This window comes from Pyxicephalus adspersus, chromosome 4 (genome assembly GCF_032062135.1).
Source record: "Pyxicephalus adspersus chromosome 4, UCB_Pads_2.0, whole genome shotgun sequence".
NCBI lineage: Eukaryota > Metazoa > Chordata > Amphibia > Anura > Pyxicephalidae > Pyxicephalus > Pyxicephalus adspersus.
Window position 1 is genome coordinate 8,630,344 of NC_092861.1, and position 16,495 is coordinate 8,646,838.

The following is a 16,495-nucleotide window of genomic DNA, read 5'->3' on the forward strand; positions in this document are numbered from 1 at the left end:
GAACAGCTGTGGGGGAGAAGTAATGCCTGCCTTGTATATTCCACCGTAGCTCCTCACAGCCCATCGGGTCATGGAAGGGAGCGAGTCCACAATGTTGTACGGCAGTAGCTGCAAAGCCAATAGTTTAGCTAGATGTGATTTGAGTTCAATGACTCTTTTATTGGTTGGGCCCATAGCCTGATGCCTTACGCAGAACTCTGGTAGAGTGGGCTAAAGGGACTGGGAGCTAGGGGAGCTGGGTCACTGGAGTGCCCATCTTGCGGGGACAAATGTCTCCTGACGCCACAAGCTGATACTTCCTTGCAGCTGGAAGTCTTGCTGGCACCAACCTCCTGAGACGTGGTAGCATTGACAGTTGGAGGTTGAAAAGGAGTCAATGGAGGTGAAAGAAGGGACGATGCATGGTTGCACCTCATTCAAGAGAACACAAGTACTGCTCCCACTTTGGTTTGTAGTTCTTGCGCATGTGGGAAAGCAGCGATGTTGTACCCAAATGTGATCCTGCCTGTCCTCTGAGGATCTGCCTGTGGCACAGGATGCAGATTGCTACACACTCGTCATCGTCTTTTAGCGTGAAAAAGGACCACACTGGAGAGGTGCGTACAACCACTCTGCTGCTCTTTTTCTTTGCCTGTCTCTGGGTCTGCTGGGTGCCCTGCATTTGCTCCAGCTCCATCTCCCCCACAGTCACATCGTCTCTGACTGTTCCACTGCTTGTGCCCACTCGTCTGTTTTTCTTTGGGACTAACATAAGGCAGATTTGAGGTCCCTTCCATCCCCAGTCTGTTGCTCCACCTGCCTTTCCTCTATGTCTGTTTCAGAACTGCTGCTAGTCCTTACACCCACCAGTGGTTCCCAGGTGACATCACAGTCATCATCATCGTTATTTTTATGTAAGCCAACCTCTGCAAATGTAGCCACTGATCCAGAACCCTCGCCCAACAAGTCCTGACCAAACTCTCCAAGGCTCTCAAAGTCTGCCTCCTGCTCTGAACTTCACACTGACAGATCCTCAGGCTGTTCGTCAAACAACATGGGAGAGTCATGGGAGGTACAGGTACATTAGCAACGCTAACTCCTGTCTTTGCTCCTGTCACGGCTGTGCTGGTTGCTGCTGCTGCTTGTGCAGAAGAAGAGCCTGCTGCACTTGAGGCCCCTGAGACCCAGTCCACAATCCTTTTTACATGTCCTGGCTGTATGATTGTATTCTGCCCTCTCAATTCATCTACCAGTCTACTGGTGTTCCGCACACTTCTCAGACTTGTTTGAAAACTTGTGCTCCAACAGTTTCCTGCTGATGCTGTCCTACAGTGGCAGACTCCCAGGGAGTATGCCCCTGCCAGATGCAGCAGGTCACCCAAAGCCATGCCTTCCCCTGTCTACCTATTTTCTTTTACTTATTCGGGCAAAAATGCACCTGTACCAAACAGTTTCTTTGGTAAATAGGAACAGGTATCAAACACTAAAATATCTGTACTTATTTTAAAGTACCACAGAAATTTCACTGTACCAGACAGTCTTCTTTGGTAAATGGGAACAGGTATCAAACACTAAAATATCTGTATTTATTTTACATTAGGCCAGAAATTATACTATATCAAACAGTCTTCTTTGGTAAATAGGAACAGCTATCAAACACTAGAATATCTATATTTCTTTTAAAGTAGCACAGAAATTTCACTGTACCAGTCTTCTTTGGTGAATAGGAACGGTATCAAACACTAAAAAATCTGTATTTATTTTCCTGTAGCACAGAAATTTCACTGTACCAGTCTTCTTTGGTAAATAGGAACAGGTATCAAACACTAAAATATCTGTATTTATTTTCCAGTAGCACAGAAATTTTACTGTACCAAACAGTCTTCTTTGGTAAATAGGAACAGGTATCAAACTCTAAAATATCTGTATTTATTTTCCAGTAGCACAGTTCTTCCTATCTCTATTTAAAAACCAGTCTACTAAATGAACCAAAAGTGATGCACAGAAATATGAAATAATATCGGGTACCCCTGCGCCTCCTCTGTTTTTTTGTTTAGTGAGGAATTGAAGTGCTATGTGGGGTCTTTTTGCTCCTTCTAGGGTATAGATAACAGTCTACCACATTTATCCCCAAACTGATAGTACAGTTTCTGGGACCTGTCTCTGTATTTTTGGTGAGACAGGTTGTGTAATTGTAGAAGGTGTCTTCTAAATGCTGTCAGTTTCACAAAAATGTTTCAGGACATATTCTGTTTGTGCAAGCGCTCGAGGGATCTGATTTTTATCAGTCATATATGCTATGTCTTGAGCCCTTATCTTTTTGAGCCACTAGCCTTGTTGATTCAGTACCCCCCATAAAACTGCTTTAAATTCTATGTACCTTATTGTACGGGGGTGGACCTACATGGGGAAAGTGGCGGTACCCTCACAGGTCTTCGCGTGTACCCGCCTGGGGGAATTCAAAAAATCATATAATCCTAGTAAACCATGCAGTCTTTCTAAACATTCTAAATCATTGCGGCCAAAGAGGGAATCTAGCATTGAAACAGAGGGAGCCCCCTCAATCCAGTGTTTTGATATCTGTAATTTTCAAGGTCATCCTGATGGTAGATCCATTCTTTCTATATATAGAAATGGAAGGACAGAAGTAGGTTGATGTAGCTTAGAAGGTCATCTGCAAGGAAAATGCATCTGTAAAGGAATTTAGATGGAACTCCTATAGAAACATCTTACACTACCAACAAATTATAAGCTAAATGTAGCTGAAAGCATGATTTATTTGCGCATACCATAATATTTTCACTTTTGAATTTTCATTTGTGGGTTCCTGGCCCTGAAAAGTATTTTTTAAGTTGGCAAAGTGAGCTGCAAACCTGAGATGGGTAACAGCCATGATACTTATCAGTTATATCGTTAGGCAAAGTTTTAAGTTGAGCTTTGGTGAATTATCATCTTTGCAAGGTATAATTCAAGTAGTTTAGTGAATGTGGTGTGACTTTGTTATGTGAAAAACCTATATTGCTTTAATAAACTGATCCCATGGTTTCCACTGTAATACAAACAAGATGGGAAACGTAGTCTGGCATTCATTGTTCTTCATACTTTGCAAGTCCCACTATCTAAACAGTAGGGGGAAAATGAGATGCAGTGCAATAGGCAAACATTTTAAGCTCATAAAACAGTCATTCTGTCAACTAGTTCTGTATAGTATTTGCTTTCATTAATCAGAGTGCTATTAGAATTGGCCTTGTTCCATGTTGCGTTTAGTTGGGTTTTACAAAATGAACACTCACTACAGCAGGACATATAGATGTAACTGCTATTTAGGGATTAGGGTATGTGTTGGGGAGATTTTTGTTCCTTACTGTTTGGAAGTTGCAGTTTTATTCCTTGTTCTTGGCACCAGGAGTACTTTAACACTTTTTCTTTATTTATTTTCAAACAGATCCCAGTAAAGATCATGCGGTTATATTTTTATGTGTGCCACCTTTAGTGGTGTCAAATGCAGCTCTAAAAACATTGCAGTGGGTGTGGAAAAAGCCATCCAGGCGCCAGGGAGGTTGGTACAAGACTTGCCAAACTAGAAAATCAAGAGTCAGAGAATTCTCCACATTTGGCTGGAATCATCCCCTACAACTAATCTACTGGCTCATGGAACTTGAGCTTTTGGGGCGAGCTTTGGAAAACATTGAGTTGCATAATAACATAATAACATAATCGTAGTCTCGATGTTTCAGAATGTTAATAATTAGCAGAATAGAAGGACACTAATACAATTCTAGACTACAAAAACTATAGCTGTGATTCTGCTTAGTTATAAAGTATGGATATCCTGACTTTGTCTCTCTGTTCATTGTTACTCTTTTACTTCATTATTACAACATGGAGAATACACAAGATGCGTCTTCGACTTCCACCAGGACCAACCCCGCTGCCATTTATCGGTAATCTGCTGCAAGTGAGCTTTGCGTTGTATCAGTTTTATCCCAAGGTGAGTCCAGTAATGAAATGTATCATAGTGCGCAAAACTTAAAGGTAAAGCTTCTGCAAAATTCTGATTCCTGCGTAAAAATTAGAACATATTGTTGTTGAATTCCTTTTTTTTTAGGTTCTATTATCTTTTGCCCAGACGGCTAGATGTAACCTGCACAGTTGCACTTGATGATTTTATGCATAAAGGACCAGTCTCAATGATCCACCTTATTGAACACCCTTTAGGAATAAATGGATAATTGATTAGAAGCTAGGTTCCTTTATTCTGTAACAGTATCAGCCTCACAAATGCTCTTGGGACCTAATTAGGTACAAATTTTTATATACACTCTCCTAAATCTTCTAAAAAGTTACCTCCGAAGAATAAAAACTCCTACAACCACAAAGGGTTTGGAATGAGATGTTCAACAGTATTAATATTTGATTTCATGCCCAAACATTTGACATTTCACGTGTTCCCAGTAATACTGAATATTAGCCCTATTTAACTGAAGTTAGTTTCTTTTTGTGCATGCCAGGCAACCACTGCCAGATTTGCAAAAAATGCTCGCTACTACTGTAATGTAAAAATGAATAGAATGCAAAGCTGAACATTACACTTCGATCAGCTGAAAGCTACTATAACCAAACAAAGATATATTTGAGCAACACTATCCAATTGACATATTTATAATGGCTACCAATTTACCAATAGTTAAATAGCTCAGGCTTTTAGGTAGTTAATTTTTGTATAAAATTATTTTTTGGGCAGCACCGTGGCTCAGAGGTAGCACTCTTGCTTTTGCAGTGCTAGGTCCCAGGTTTGAATCTCTCCCAAGACATTATCTGCATAGAGTTTGTGTCTGTGTGGGTTTTCTCCGGGTGCTCTGGTTTCCTCCCAAAACCATGTAGTGAGGTTAGTTAGCTTCCCCCCCGAAAAAATGTCCTTAGACTGTATAAATGACATATGACTATGGTTGGGACATTAGATTGTGAGCCCCTTTGAGGGACAGTTAGTGACATGACTATGGACTTTGTACAAAGCTGTGTAATATGATGGTGCTATATAAATACTGTGTAGTAATAGGATACCAGGTATTTTCCTTATGTAGCTCACAGAAACATGGTTGCCTTAGCCCCTCACCCTCTTCCCAAGCAACACATAGTTTTTCTTTACTCCCCCAGAACTCCTCTCAAAGAGAATGTCGAAGGCTGAAGATTGACCTGCTGACTTAAAGTTCTCCCAAAGATTGACCTGCCGACTTAAAGTTCTCCCAAAGATTGACCTGCCGACTTAAAGTTCTTTCAAAGATTGACCTGCCGACTTAAAGTGGACAGATCACCACAATTCTTACTTAAAAATGACTAACATAAAACGAAAAAATTACTCCAGTATGGCTAAAAGGTCCACCCCAAGATGCAGGTACAGGTGCAGAAAAAGGTGTGCATTGTTACAATTGTTACACACAGACCTACATGCATGCCACAGGGGATGAGAGGAGATTTTGGACATGTTGAAGCAAATGGTGACAGACTACAGGCATGCTAGATGAGACTGTGGAAATGATACAGTAGATGGTAAGAGAATGACTCTCGTGAAATGTTAGAAGAGCTGTAACAAAATACAAAAGGAATTTATACTTAGAAGAGAATGAGAGATTTTTTTCCTTTATTGCTTTGCATGGTGTACAAATGAAGCATGCATGTTGGAAAAAAAGAAAAACAAATCCTCTTTAGAAAAGATGAAATTGGGCTTTTTAAATATTTTTTCATCAAATACCTAAAGCGCAATTATCACTTAAAACTACCAAAAAAAAAACTTTTATACAGGTCGTAGCCTTCTTCATCCTGGCTGAGGCTGGACAGTAGGCATCATTATTTTTTTTTTCAGGGTTTCCTCCCTACGTCACCCGATCTCGCACTGGGCACATGCAAGATGCGGTGCCGCTCCTCCTGACATTGTAAAAAAAAGTGCCAATTTAACTAAAGAAATAGAAGAAAGACCCTTCTTTGCATGCCTGATCTTGAGCAGCCTGCATCCTTCTTGGATAGGTGAGGTATGTAACCCAGGAGGCTGCAGGCTTCCCATTCAGACTTTACTGTTTTGATGGTAAAGACAGAAGGGGATAAATCTCTCTAAACATAATTCTTTACTTCAAATAAAAGTTATCTACCCTTTTATTTGGGTTCTTGGATGGAGTTCTTTATTTGTGGGTGAGGCAGGAAAGAAGGTAACATAAATTAGACAATGAAGGATAAACTGTTTGTGTGTTCTCTTACAGCTGTGCAAGCAGTATGGACCTGTCTTTACAGTCTGGTTTGGCTCTAAACCAGTGGTGGCACTTTGTGGATATGATGTTATTAAAGAGGCCCTGATCAGTCATGCTCACCAATTCAGTGCTCGTGGATCCATGCCAATATCAGAGAGACTGGCACGTGGTTATGGTAAGGAAAATCTATAGTATTGATATAGTTTACTCCATACTACAAGCATTCGCAAAGCACCAGAAAATATCCAGGTACACAGTTACCATAAAGGGCAGTATGGTGGCTCAGTGGTTAGCACTCTGGCCTTTTCAGCACTGGGTGCCGTGTTCAAATCTCGTCCAGGACTCTGTCTGCGTAGAGTTTGCAGGTTCTCAACGTGTCCGCATAGATTTCCCATGGGTACCCCTCCCACATCCCAAAAAACATGCAGTTAGGTTAATTGGCTACGCCACAAAATTGACCGTTTTAAAGACATATGACCGAGGTAGGGACATTAGATTGTTAGCCCCATTGAGGGACAGCTAGTGACATGACTATGGACTCTGTATGGTGCTGGGTAACATGAGAGTGCTTTATAAATACTGCGTAATAATAATAAAGGGTGTTTTAGGTCCCTATAGTGTAAATACAAAAGTTAATGCAAAAACATGCACAGGTTGTACCTTTGGTCTTTCTTCAGACAGAAAGGGCCCCAATCCCTGAACCCCAAGGTGCAAAGCTGAAAAGATGACTGGGCACTATTAATTCACCTAGGAAACTTTAGATGGACCCCATTTTTCAGGGAATCAACTGAAACCAGTTAACCCATATACCAGGATGGGACCACCCTGAAAATGAGCAGAAACATGACTCGGGTAGCTCGGATCATCGCCCCCTCTCACCCTAAACGCCTTTAAACCAGTTTTCTTTCTCCTCCCCCAATTTGTACTAACCATTTTTGACTTAAAAATCCTTCCCGCACATAACCACATTTTTGTTTTCAAACCTTTTCCACACCTTGCTTTCACTATCCTCACCTTCTCAATTCTCCTGCCCCCTCTTGCTTACCAGCCATTCCTCCGTCTTTTCTCCAAAAAGCACTGACAGCTGTTTTGGGTTAAAATGGCTGGCAAGCAGCCATTTATTTAACAAAATTTTAATACTTCCCAAACTTAAATAAATTAAATAAATAACCAATAAATAACAACTTAAATAACATATGAAATAACTTACATTAAATGACATACATTACCATAATTTAACAATCAAATTATTATCACATTAACATAACATAACATTAGCATATTAATAACAATAATATTTCAAAATTGCCTACATTTTTCTTTAACCCATTATAACTAAGTCTGTAAACCAACAACCCATTATCAAAAACCACTGTGCCCTATTGCACTATATCCAACTCCACTTTTATACCAACAAGGCCGCAGGTCCAGGAAGGGTAAAGTCCGCTCCACTGAGTGTAATTCACCATTTTTTACCACAGTGGCCCCTAGCTGCCCAGCACCGCCTCAGAGGCCCCACCATAACACCATTAATGGGCACCCTACCACTGGGTTGCCCTACCAAAATGACCAACAGGACTCTTACCCTCCTAAACCCCAACCGCCACTGCGCTCAGGCGGGATACCTCATGCCTGAGCGGTCTTCCACACCTGAAATGCTCTCTGCACTCCATCTTGCAGACCCAAAAACCACAAATCTGTACCTATGGCATTCAGGTGCACCCCGTCACTGTGCAGAAACCTCCATGTTTCCTCCTCCAATTCTCTGTGCCTGACCACTATCGCCCCATTCCGAGCTACAAATCTGGCCACCTCCTTATTTACTTTAATCCATGCCTTATTGAGCTTCACTCCCGACCTTGCTCCCCTCCAACTCCTTCTGGCCACTATATCTGACTAAACTATGATCACTCAAATAAACAATTTTAATATCTCTCATCAGTTTCCTGCATGGATTGCTACCCTAAATCATTGCCTCCCACGTGTATTACCACCACATCTAGGCGCCGGTCCAATTCCACAAATCTTCGAATATCTGGCACCACCCTGCTCCATAGCATGCCACGAACACCCAGCCAGGGCACTGTAGCCTCCTCCCTGGGAAATCCTAGCAGTCGACCCTCCGGCCGTACCTCCGCTCTTCTGGCCCCCCACCACACATAGGAGTGACCCAGTATCCAAACTAAACAGTTGTGCCCTCCTGTAATAAAACAAAGATTTTTACCACCCTACAACAACTCCTTCAGCCCCGCACCACCCCACCAACTAACCCCCCTTTTGAACCCCCATCCTACAACAGATGTGGTCGAATATACAACCGGAACCTTTTTGATTCCCACCATCCAATCCTCCGAATAACCCTCTCGCCTAGGCCCCATCAGGCCGCCTCCGTGGCCGCCCCAATCCTAAAGGAATGGGATGGGTAACCCTTCAGATCTTTACCCATACTCACCAAACATTTTCTAAACACTGCTATGAACTGAAAACGAGACAAAAAGGTCCCGTTTTCATGCAACAACTAAGGCCCTTCCGTCCTAGGCCTCTGTCTGATGAATTCCCCCACTACCATAACCGGGCAGACAGGGGACCCCACCATCCTAAAAAGTTCTATTCGAAAACCTTTACCAAACTGGTCAGTCTTAGGCTTGCGGATCCACACACTCACCTCCTCCTCCGACCAAGTGACATCCTGCCACACTATTCCCCCAGCCCGGTCCCGGGTGGGGCTAACCAAATCCCCAATACTCATTCAAAAAACGCTAAAACAAACGCTGCCTTAAAGAGCAATTTTTCATATGAACCCTCGCATACCCGTGCTATGCTCACCAACAACTCCCCCAACAATGCAACGGAAACTGGCCTCCTAGCATCCAGAGACCTCTTTCCTTTCCTATAACCTTTAACAGCCTGTCGTACTAAAAACTTCTTTGTCAGGTCCCTCTCCCCTTGCAATTTAAACCAAAATGCCATACCCGCTAATTTCCTATTGACCCCTGCCACTGACACACCTCTAGCAAAATCTTGCGCCAGCCAAAACAACAATAGGTGGACTGAATTTTCTCCTGTCTGCCCACCTCCAAACTGCCTGCATAACTGATCCCACTCTCTCCAAACCACCGCATAACTATTCCAGGTGCGCTCACTCACCGACCTTTGTACCATCTCACCAATCAGGCCAATGCAAGTCCCCAAGTCAGTTCCACTGGACAAGGCTCCCTTCACTGCTCCGCCTCTGGCACCAGCGTGCGAAACCTGTCCCACTGGAAACGAGACAATCAGCCACCACATTTTTAACCCCCGGAATATGGCGCGCAAACAGATAGATGGTATGCTGCAAGCACCTCAACACTAAATGCCTCAACAGCCGCACTGCTGGCCCTGATGATACTGACAGACTGTTGATGGCCTGTACTACCCCAAGGTTATCACAATAGAATCTAACGTTTTTGTTAGCAAACTCCTTCCCCCACAATTCAATTGCCACCACAATAGGGAATAGTTTCAGCACCACCAAATTCTTCACCAGCTCTGCTTCCACCCACTATTGAGGCCACGCCCCCACACTCCACTTACCCTGAAAATAGGCGCCAAAACCCGTAGACCCCGCCGCATCAGTGTACAACTCCAAATCCACGGCCATGATAGGCTCTTCCAACCACATAGCCTTCCCATTGAACAACACCAAAAACATTTTCCACACCTTCAAATCTGCCTTCACTTCCTTGGACAAACGCACAAAGTGTGACAGCGATTTGACTCCGGCCGTCGCAGCTGCCAACCGTCTACAAAATATTCTACCCATCTTCACCACCCTACATGCAAAGCTCAACAAAGACTGTACCTCTCTCAAACGCATCTTCTTCCTGTCACAAGCCCCAGCCAATTCCGCCCTCAGTGCTACCAGCTTGTCGTGTGGCAACCTGCTCTCCATAGCTACGGAATCCAACTCAATGCCCAGGAATGTAATCACTAAACCTGGGCCTTCGTTTTTTTCCGCCGCCAAAGGTACACCAAAACGATCCGCTACATGCTGTAATGTCCCCAACAAAACCCTACAAACAGAACTATCTGGGGGCCCGATCAACAAAAAATCATCCAAATAATGGATGACCGATTCCACCTCCACCACTGACTTAACAACCCACTCAAAAAAGAGCTAAATTGTTCAAACAGTGCGTAGGAAATGAAGCAACCCATGGGCAAGCACCTTTCCACGAAATACATCCCCCTGCCACTTGCAACCTAACAAATGCACACACTCAGGGTGTACCAGCAATAAATGAAAAGTGGCCTCAATGTCCGCTTTTGCCATCAATGCACCTTTTCCATAGCGCCGTACCCACCGAATAGCAGCATCCAGCGATGTGTAAGCCATGGAGCACAATTCCGGATCAATGCCATCATTTACCAAACCCCCCGGCAGGAATGATAAATAATGGATCAATCTAAACTTACCTGGCTCATTTTTGGGGACTAAGCCCAAAGGTGAAACCACCAAACCTTCCAGTGGCAGCATCTCAAAAGGGCCGCTCATCTGTCCTAGCCCCACTTCTTTCTCCAATATTGCTGTCACTACCTCTGGATGCTGCAATGCCGACCTCAAATTTTTGGGTTCCTTTGGAACAACAGGTAATTCGCAGGGAATCCAAAAACCATTTTCAATATCCTTCTCCAATATTCTAGCCGCCGTCCGGTCAGGAAAATTACTTAGAACAGGCCGCATCCTTGCATCCTTTTTCCAGTGCCATCCCCCTACCAACTTGCCCCATGCTTAAAACACCTGGTAAGCCCGTGGTTACCTCCACATCCTGAACATTCGTGGCGGAACCGGCAAGTCCTGCCGAATTTGCACGTGCCCTCGTTGAACAGCCAGCACACTCCATACTTCTTTCCACCATCCAACTCCTTGTGGCCCACTGCCCCCCCCTGAAAAAACTGTTGTCCACTGGGCCTCCCACTGTAATTATCCTCATCCAAAGACTGATGTCTTTGTGATCCCACCACATTTACGGTCTCACTGCCACACTGCCCACTGACAAAAAAATCCCGCACACACCTCTGGCTGACATTCCCCAAGTACGCTGGCTAATATACTAAATGCCTGTAACCAGTTAAGGAAGGTGCAAGGAATCAAACGATGACGCCGTTGCTCACTTTCATCCTTGCACCCCTCCCCTGCCGGCCTATTGACATTGAAGCGTTCTAAAAGCGAAAGAGAGAATATGTTGATGTAATCACCTTTGAAAATCTTCTCACGAATTTCCTCCTTTAAGTGCGCTCCCAGCGGGCCCTCGAAGCACACGTAGACTTCTCCTCTCGCCGCATCTCCCACGCCTTCCATTGACGCCGACCTACTTGACTGCTCTTGTCCTTTAAATACACCACTGCCTGATTCCCCTTCCCCTACAGTTGATACCATTGACCCCTCACACGACCTCTCTCCGCTAAACTCTCTCTGCCCCCCCAAACTACCCCCTTTTTGCATGCTCCCCTCCTCCCATATTGACCCCTGCTTAATAGCTTGCATGACCTCCCTCAAACCTGCTAACACTTCCTGAACCCCCCCTATTCCCCCTATGTCCCCTATGTCCCCCCATGTCCCTCCCCTCCCCAGGCCTGCCCCACCCCCCTCCCCCCTACTAGTTAACCCCCCAGCACAAAAACTCCTATACATGCTATTTCCCCTTTCCCCTCCCCTGCTTGAGAGAGGGGACTGCGCTCCCTGGTAGCCCGCAGTCCCCTCTCCAGACCTCTGCCTGGCTTTGACCCTGCTTTGTCCAGCCTGCAAGTCAGAAGGGTCCATCTGCCGGCTCCCAAAATGGCGCTGCACTCTAAAAAACTGTTCTGGGCTCAGGCGCACCAGGGGCCTATGCCTCTGAGGCTGCAGCCCCCCTAATCTAACTACTTTGGGGCCCACTGGCAGCCCCCCTAAAGCTTCTGCCACCCTATCCTACAACCAGGCCTCACCGTGAGAGGCCGCTGCAGCCCTAAGCTGCAGGATCAGGGTGTCTGAGGACGCCATGCTGTTTTCACCTACCTAAAATTTTCTTCCGCAAATTCTGTCCTTCTCTTCCGATGCCCCCTCTACTTAAACCCTCTACACTCCTCCCCTCTACTTCCGACCCATTCTCTCACTACTCCCCACCTCTCTCTCCTCACTTATCATTAACCCTTAACACTCCGGCAAGGGGCTGCCCTCTCATCCCAGTCATGCCGGCCCTATTCACAGTCCCCTGCTGCTGGCCTCCCTGTCATGTTTCTAGGACCTGTAATATAAGAAACCAAGGGCATCAAGGACATCACACCCAACAAGACTATTGATAAAACTAAAATATTTTTTAATTGGCAATTTGTGTTTGTATAGCACGTATAGCACCCTATTATTATAAAAATTGCCCTTAAACATGTAAGGGATTGACTTTAGAATATTCTGAATTGTTCTAGATAATGTTTTCTATACAGAGTGATGGTTGTCTACCTTCTGTTATAGGGGAGGAACCTGGTCTTTAGCAAGGTAGGAACCAATCGCTGTTTTGGAGCATTTACTTTTAGTGGTATATCTGTTAAAGTTAGAAATGTTTCTCTCACAATAGAAGGTGAATCCAGCAAAGACAATAGAGGGTTGCTCCCAGGGAAGAAAATGTGAACCTCTGTAATCATTGTAATGCCACACTACCAGGAAGAACTAAAGAAAACTCCTGCGGGAGTGAGTGCCTAACTAAATTGTAGCAAGTAAAAGGTAAAATTTGCAGCAGCACTGCAGTTGATTTACCGCATCCATTCTGTAGGACCTCGAGGTTCCTCTAGAGCAGGGGTTCCAACCTTTTGATGACTCCAGCCCCCAATGGATTGTCCAATATGGTCCCATACCCCCTTTACTTGACTGTTGAAATAATCATCATGGGTTTCCAGCGATTGAAGAGTCTAACTATAAATAAAAATGTAACTTGTTGTACGGTTCTTTTGTCAGTCCCTCAGTCAGCTCTCTGCTGACCAAACATCAGAATAAGAAAATGTCACAGAATATCACCACCCACCTTCTTCAGTTCAGGAATGAAGGGGTTTTCAAACTATAGAACAGTTTTTTTGGAACCAGGGACATCTTAAGAGATGGCTTCACTTCTCTGCTGAAATCCCTGTGACCACTAACAGCGTTAGAAGGTGCAAAACCAAATAAATGTGTTTTTTTATGATTAGGTATCATCTCCACTAATGGTGAACGCTGGCAGCAGGTTAGACGATTTGCAGTAAGCACGCTCAGAAATTTTGGAATGGGGAAGCGGTCAATGGAGGAGCGAGTACAAGAGGAATGCCAGAACCTCATAAAAGCCATAAAAGATATGAAAGGTAAGGTCAGAAGTTACTGCTATGAAGCAAGTCATTGGCATGTAAATCTGTAACAGGCAGCCAAGGATTTCCTGCCATTGTGTAAGGTGTAGCACTTTATATAGAATGTAAAAAATATACCATAGCCAGAGGTGATAACTGCTGGAAATACGGTAAATTGTGGGCAGAAAAATGTTTGTACAAATAGAGGAGGGGAAAGCTTACAAATGTATGTGTACAGGTTGGTGAAGAGATTTCCTACAGGTGTGGGTGTATTCAGGTGTTGGCAGGAACAAAATGGGGCCCAAAATGCACAGCATTTAAGCTCCCTGTATCCCTGCCATACTGTCAGTTGGGGCCCTAGGATTATGGGTGCTCTGGAAAATTGCCCAGTTTGCTACACCCTAAAACAAGCCCTACATAGGAACAGTTTTTTTTTTTAGGAGAGAGAATAGTGGGTGTGCTTACAGGTATTGAAGCATATGCATACAAATGTTACACAAGATATATTTGTCCCAGCAAAGAAATAGGAAACAATCTAAACATTCTGAATGAATGCATGAATATTAATCCCAGAGTAGTGTAGTCTTGTGAAGTTTTAAACTGGATTTAGAAAGATTCTGATGGAGAAATATCAGAAAACCCTACATTGAGTACTACATTATATATCATGTGTTTTTGTGACCTAACACAACTATTGTATCAACATAGAATGTGTTGTTGCAGTTAGTTAAGCTATTACAAGGTTGTAGGGGTTATCCCCATGACCACTGTCCAGCCCCACACTTGTACAAAGAGAAGGAAGATGAGATGTTTTACCATTGACTTTCTCATTCTGGCTCTGTATTAGAATATTTTTGTCAGAGCGAACGACTGACTGACTCACTGAACGACCGCACACACAGTGGATTACAAACGATCCTCGCCCAATCAGATCCGCCGGGATGGTCGTTGGTTACCAGCGAGATTCCACTTTCGTCGGTGTCATTGACTAGTGGTTGTGCACTTTTTTTGGTAACAATTATCTAAGGATCTGTCGTGAATCGTTAATTTCCTATGACAAATTATGCAGCCTAAGATTAAGAGAGGACTCTGATGTGATGTTGGGGATCTTCAAGAAGTGGAAGGTCTAATGTAAAATGGGGAGTGTGATGTAATAGGAAAGACTCTGATGTGAAAGGAGGGGAAAAGTGAGATTTAAAGGGACAGACATTGATTTGAATAGGGGAACAATATGGTTAAGGAGGGGGCTCTGATGTAAAGGGAGGCTCAAGGTTTAAAGGGGTGCTCTGAATGTAAAGGGGCCCATAGATCTGAAGTTAGAAGACCATTAGCAAGTTGGAAGGTTGTGAGGGGGAAGGTGCCCTGGGTCAAATTTCACATCAGGGTCCACAGGTTTTTTTTAATGCCACTGATTTGAAATGTCCTGCAGCGGTATGATACTTGAGAGATATTGTACCATAGTAGAGGTTCCACAAGCTATACAGACTTAATAACTGTCTTGTCTCATTGATTCTCATACTTACTAGTGATTAAACCCATCTCTAGCAGAGCCTTAAATATATGAGTATTTATGCAAGATGGAGATAAACTTAGATCTGTCTCTTATTGTTTAATTTACAGGTGAAGCATTTAATCCTCATACGGTTATTGGATGTGCAGTCAGCAACGTGATAAACTTGGTTGTGTTTGGCCGACGCTGGGACTATGAAGACGAAACCCTCTTGAAATTTCTGTCTGTAATCAACAATATGTTTAATTTTATCCGAAGGCCGTTAGGAGTGGTCAGTATTTGTCATGTCCACAAAACAGCACCTCCCATGAAAGAGGGTAAAAGAGTGAAAAGGGTTTTGTAGTTCTATACTGGAGTGATAACACTGCTCTTCCATTAATGCAGTTTAGTGAGTAAGCATTGGTCATCCTAGGACAGGATGTGTTCTACTGGAAGGGTAACTGGATAAAAATAAAGAAGATCTTACAGCAGCCTCTACTTTATACACTACATGGCCAGCAGCCTCTACTTTATACACTACACGGGCCAGCAGCCTCTACTTTATACACTACACGGGCCAGCAGCCTCTACTTTATCACTACACGGGCCAGCAGCCTCTACTTTATACACTACACGGGCCAGTATATTGCATCCGCTGACCTCTGTAGCTTTATGTAGATCAGCCTTTGAACAGTTCTGAACATCAGCACCTGTTGTTTGTTTTAGACAAAGGGCATAAAGTGTAAAAAGAGGGAAATCTTAGGGAAAAGTAAATGTTTTTACATCACCCTAAATATTCGGCTTGTCCTAATGCAATCAGAGTCTACTCACAGTACACACCCACATTCTTGTACTCCCGAAATACTCTGTATTATAGTGTCACTGATGCTAAGTGTTGCATTGTGTTAGGAACTATGGTAGAAAGAAAGTAGAAATGTAATTAATATCTTTCAAGTAGTCAACTAAATATATTTAGAACTGCAAACTTTAAAAAAACTTTGGAAAATATGGCAGGAAGGAAACTAATGTTCCCAAAGCTTGCACCCTTAAACACAAGCTTTGTCTGAGGCTAATAGGTAAGCCGTGTACACACTTCCAATTATAGCCATTGACCGTTTGGATGACTAACGACGCAGGCTGTACACACTTCAGATTCTCGTCCGATATCAGCCCTGCGTGGATTATCGAGCAAGAACCATTGGAAGTGTGTACGTAGTTTTAGGGACTACGCAGCAACTGCTAGGACCATAAACCTTGTGATCAGCAGGCAGAGACATGTCATTTATTACATCTCTTACAAAATGCAGAGATCTCGAGCAGAATGCACAGAACAAGATACATTCTGATACAAGGCAATAAAGAAACATTGGTGATCCTTTTGTAGTTGTCCATCCTTCAAACCAATTGGTGGTTCCACCTTTGTTCACTTGGCTCCAGCATATGTCCTGGATACATG

The 16,495-nt window shown here is 43.6% G+C and overlaps 1 protein-coding gene across 1 annotated transcript in view; it reads left to right on the forward strand.

Annotated features, from left to right (window-relative positions):
* The first annotated feature begins 3,654 nt into the window (after positions 1 to 3,654).
* The window catches only part of LOC140328028 (cytochrome P450 2A13-like), a 38,140-nt gene continuing 25,299 nt past the window's right edge, over positions 3,655 to 16,495 (forward strand). The window contains exons 1-4 of the mRNA XM_072407324.1: positions 3,655 to 3,970; positions 6,234 to 6,396; positions 13,419 to 13,568; positions 15,171 to 15,331. Coding sequence (XP_072263425.1) covers positions 3,803 to 3,970; positions 6,234 to 6,396; positions 13,419 to 13,568; positions 15,171 to 15,331 — 642 coding nt within the window. The 5' untranslated portion in view covers positions 3,655 to 3,802. The remainder of the gene's footprint in view (positions 3,971 to 6,233; positions 6,397 to 13,418; positions 13,569 to 15,170; positions 15,332 to 16,495) is intronic.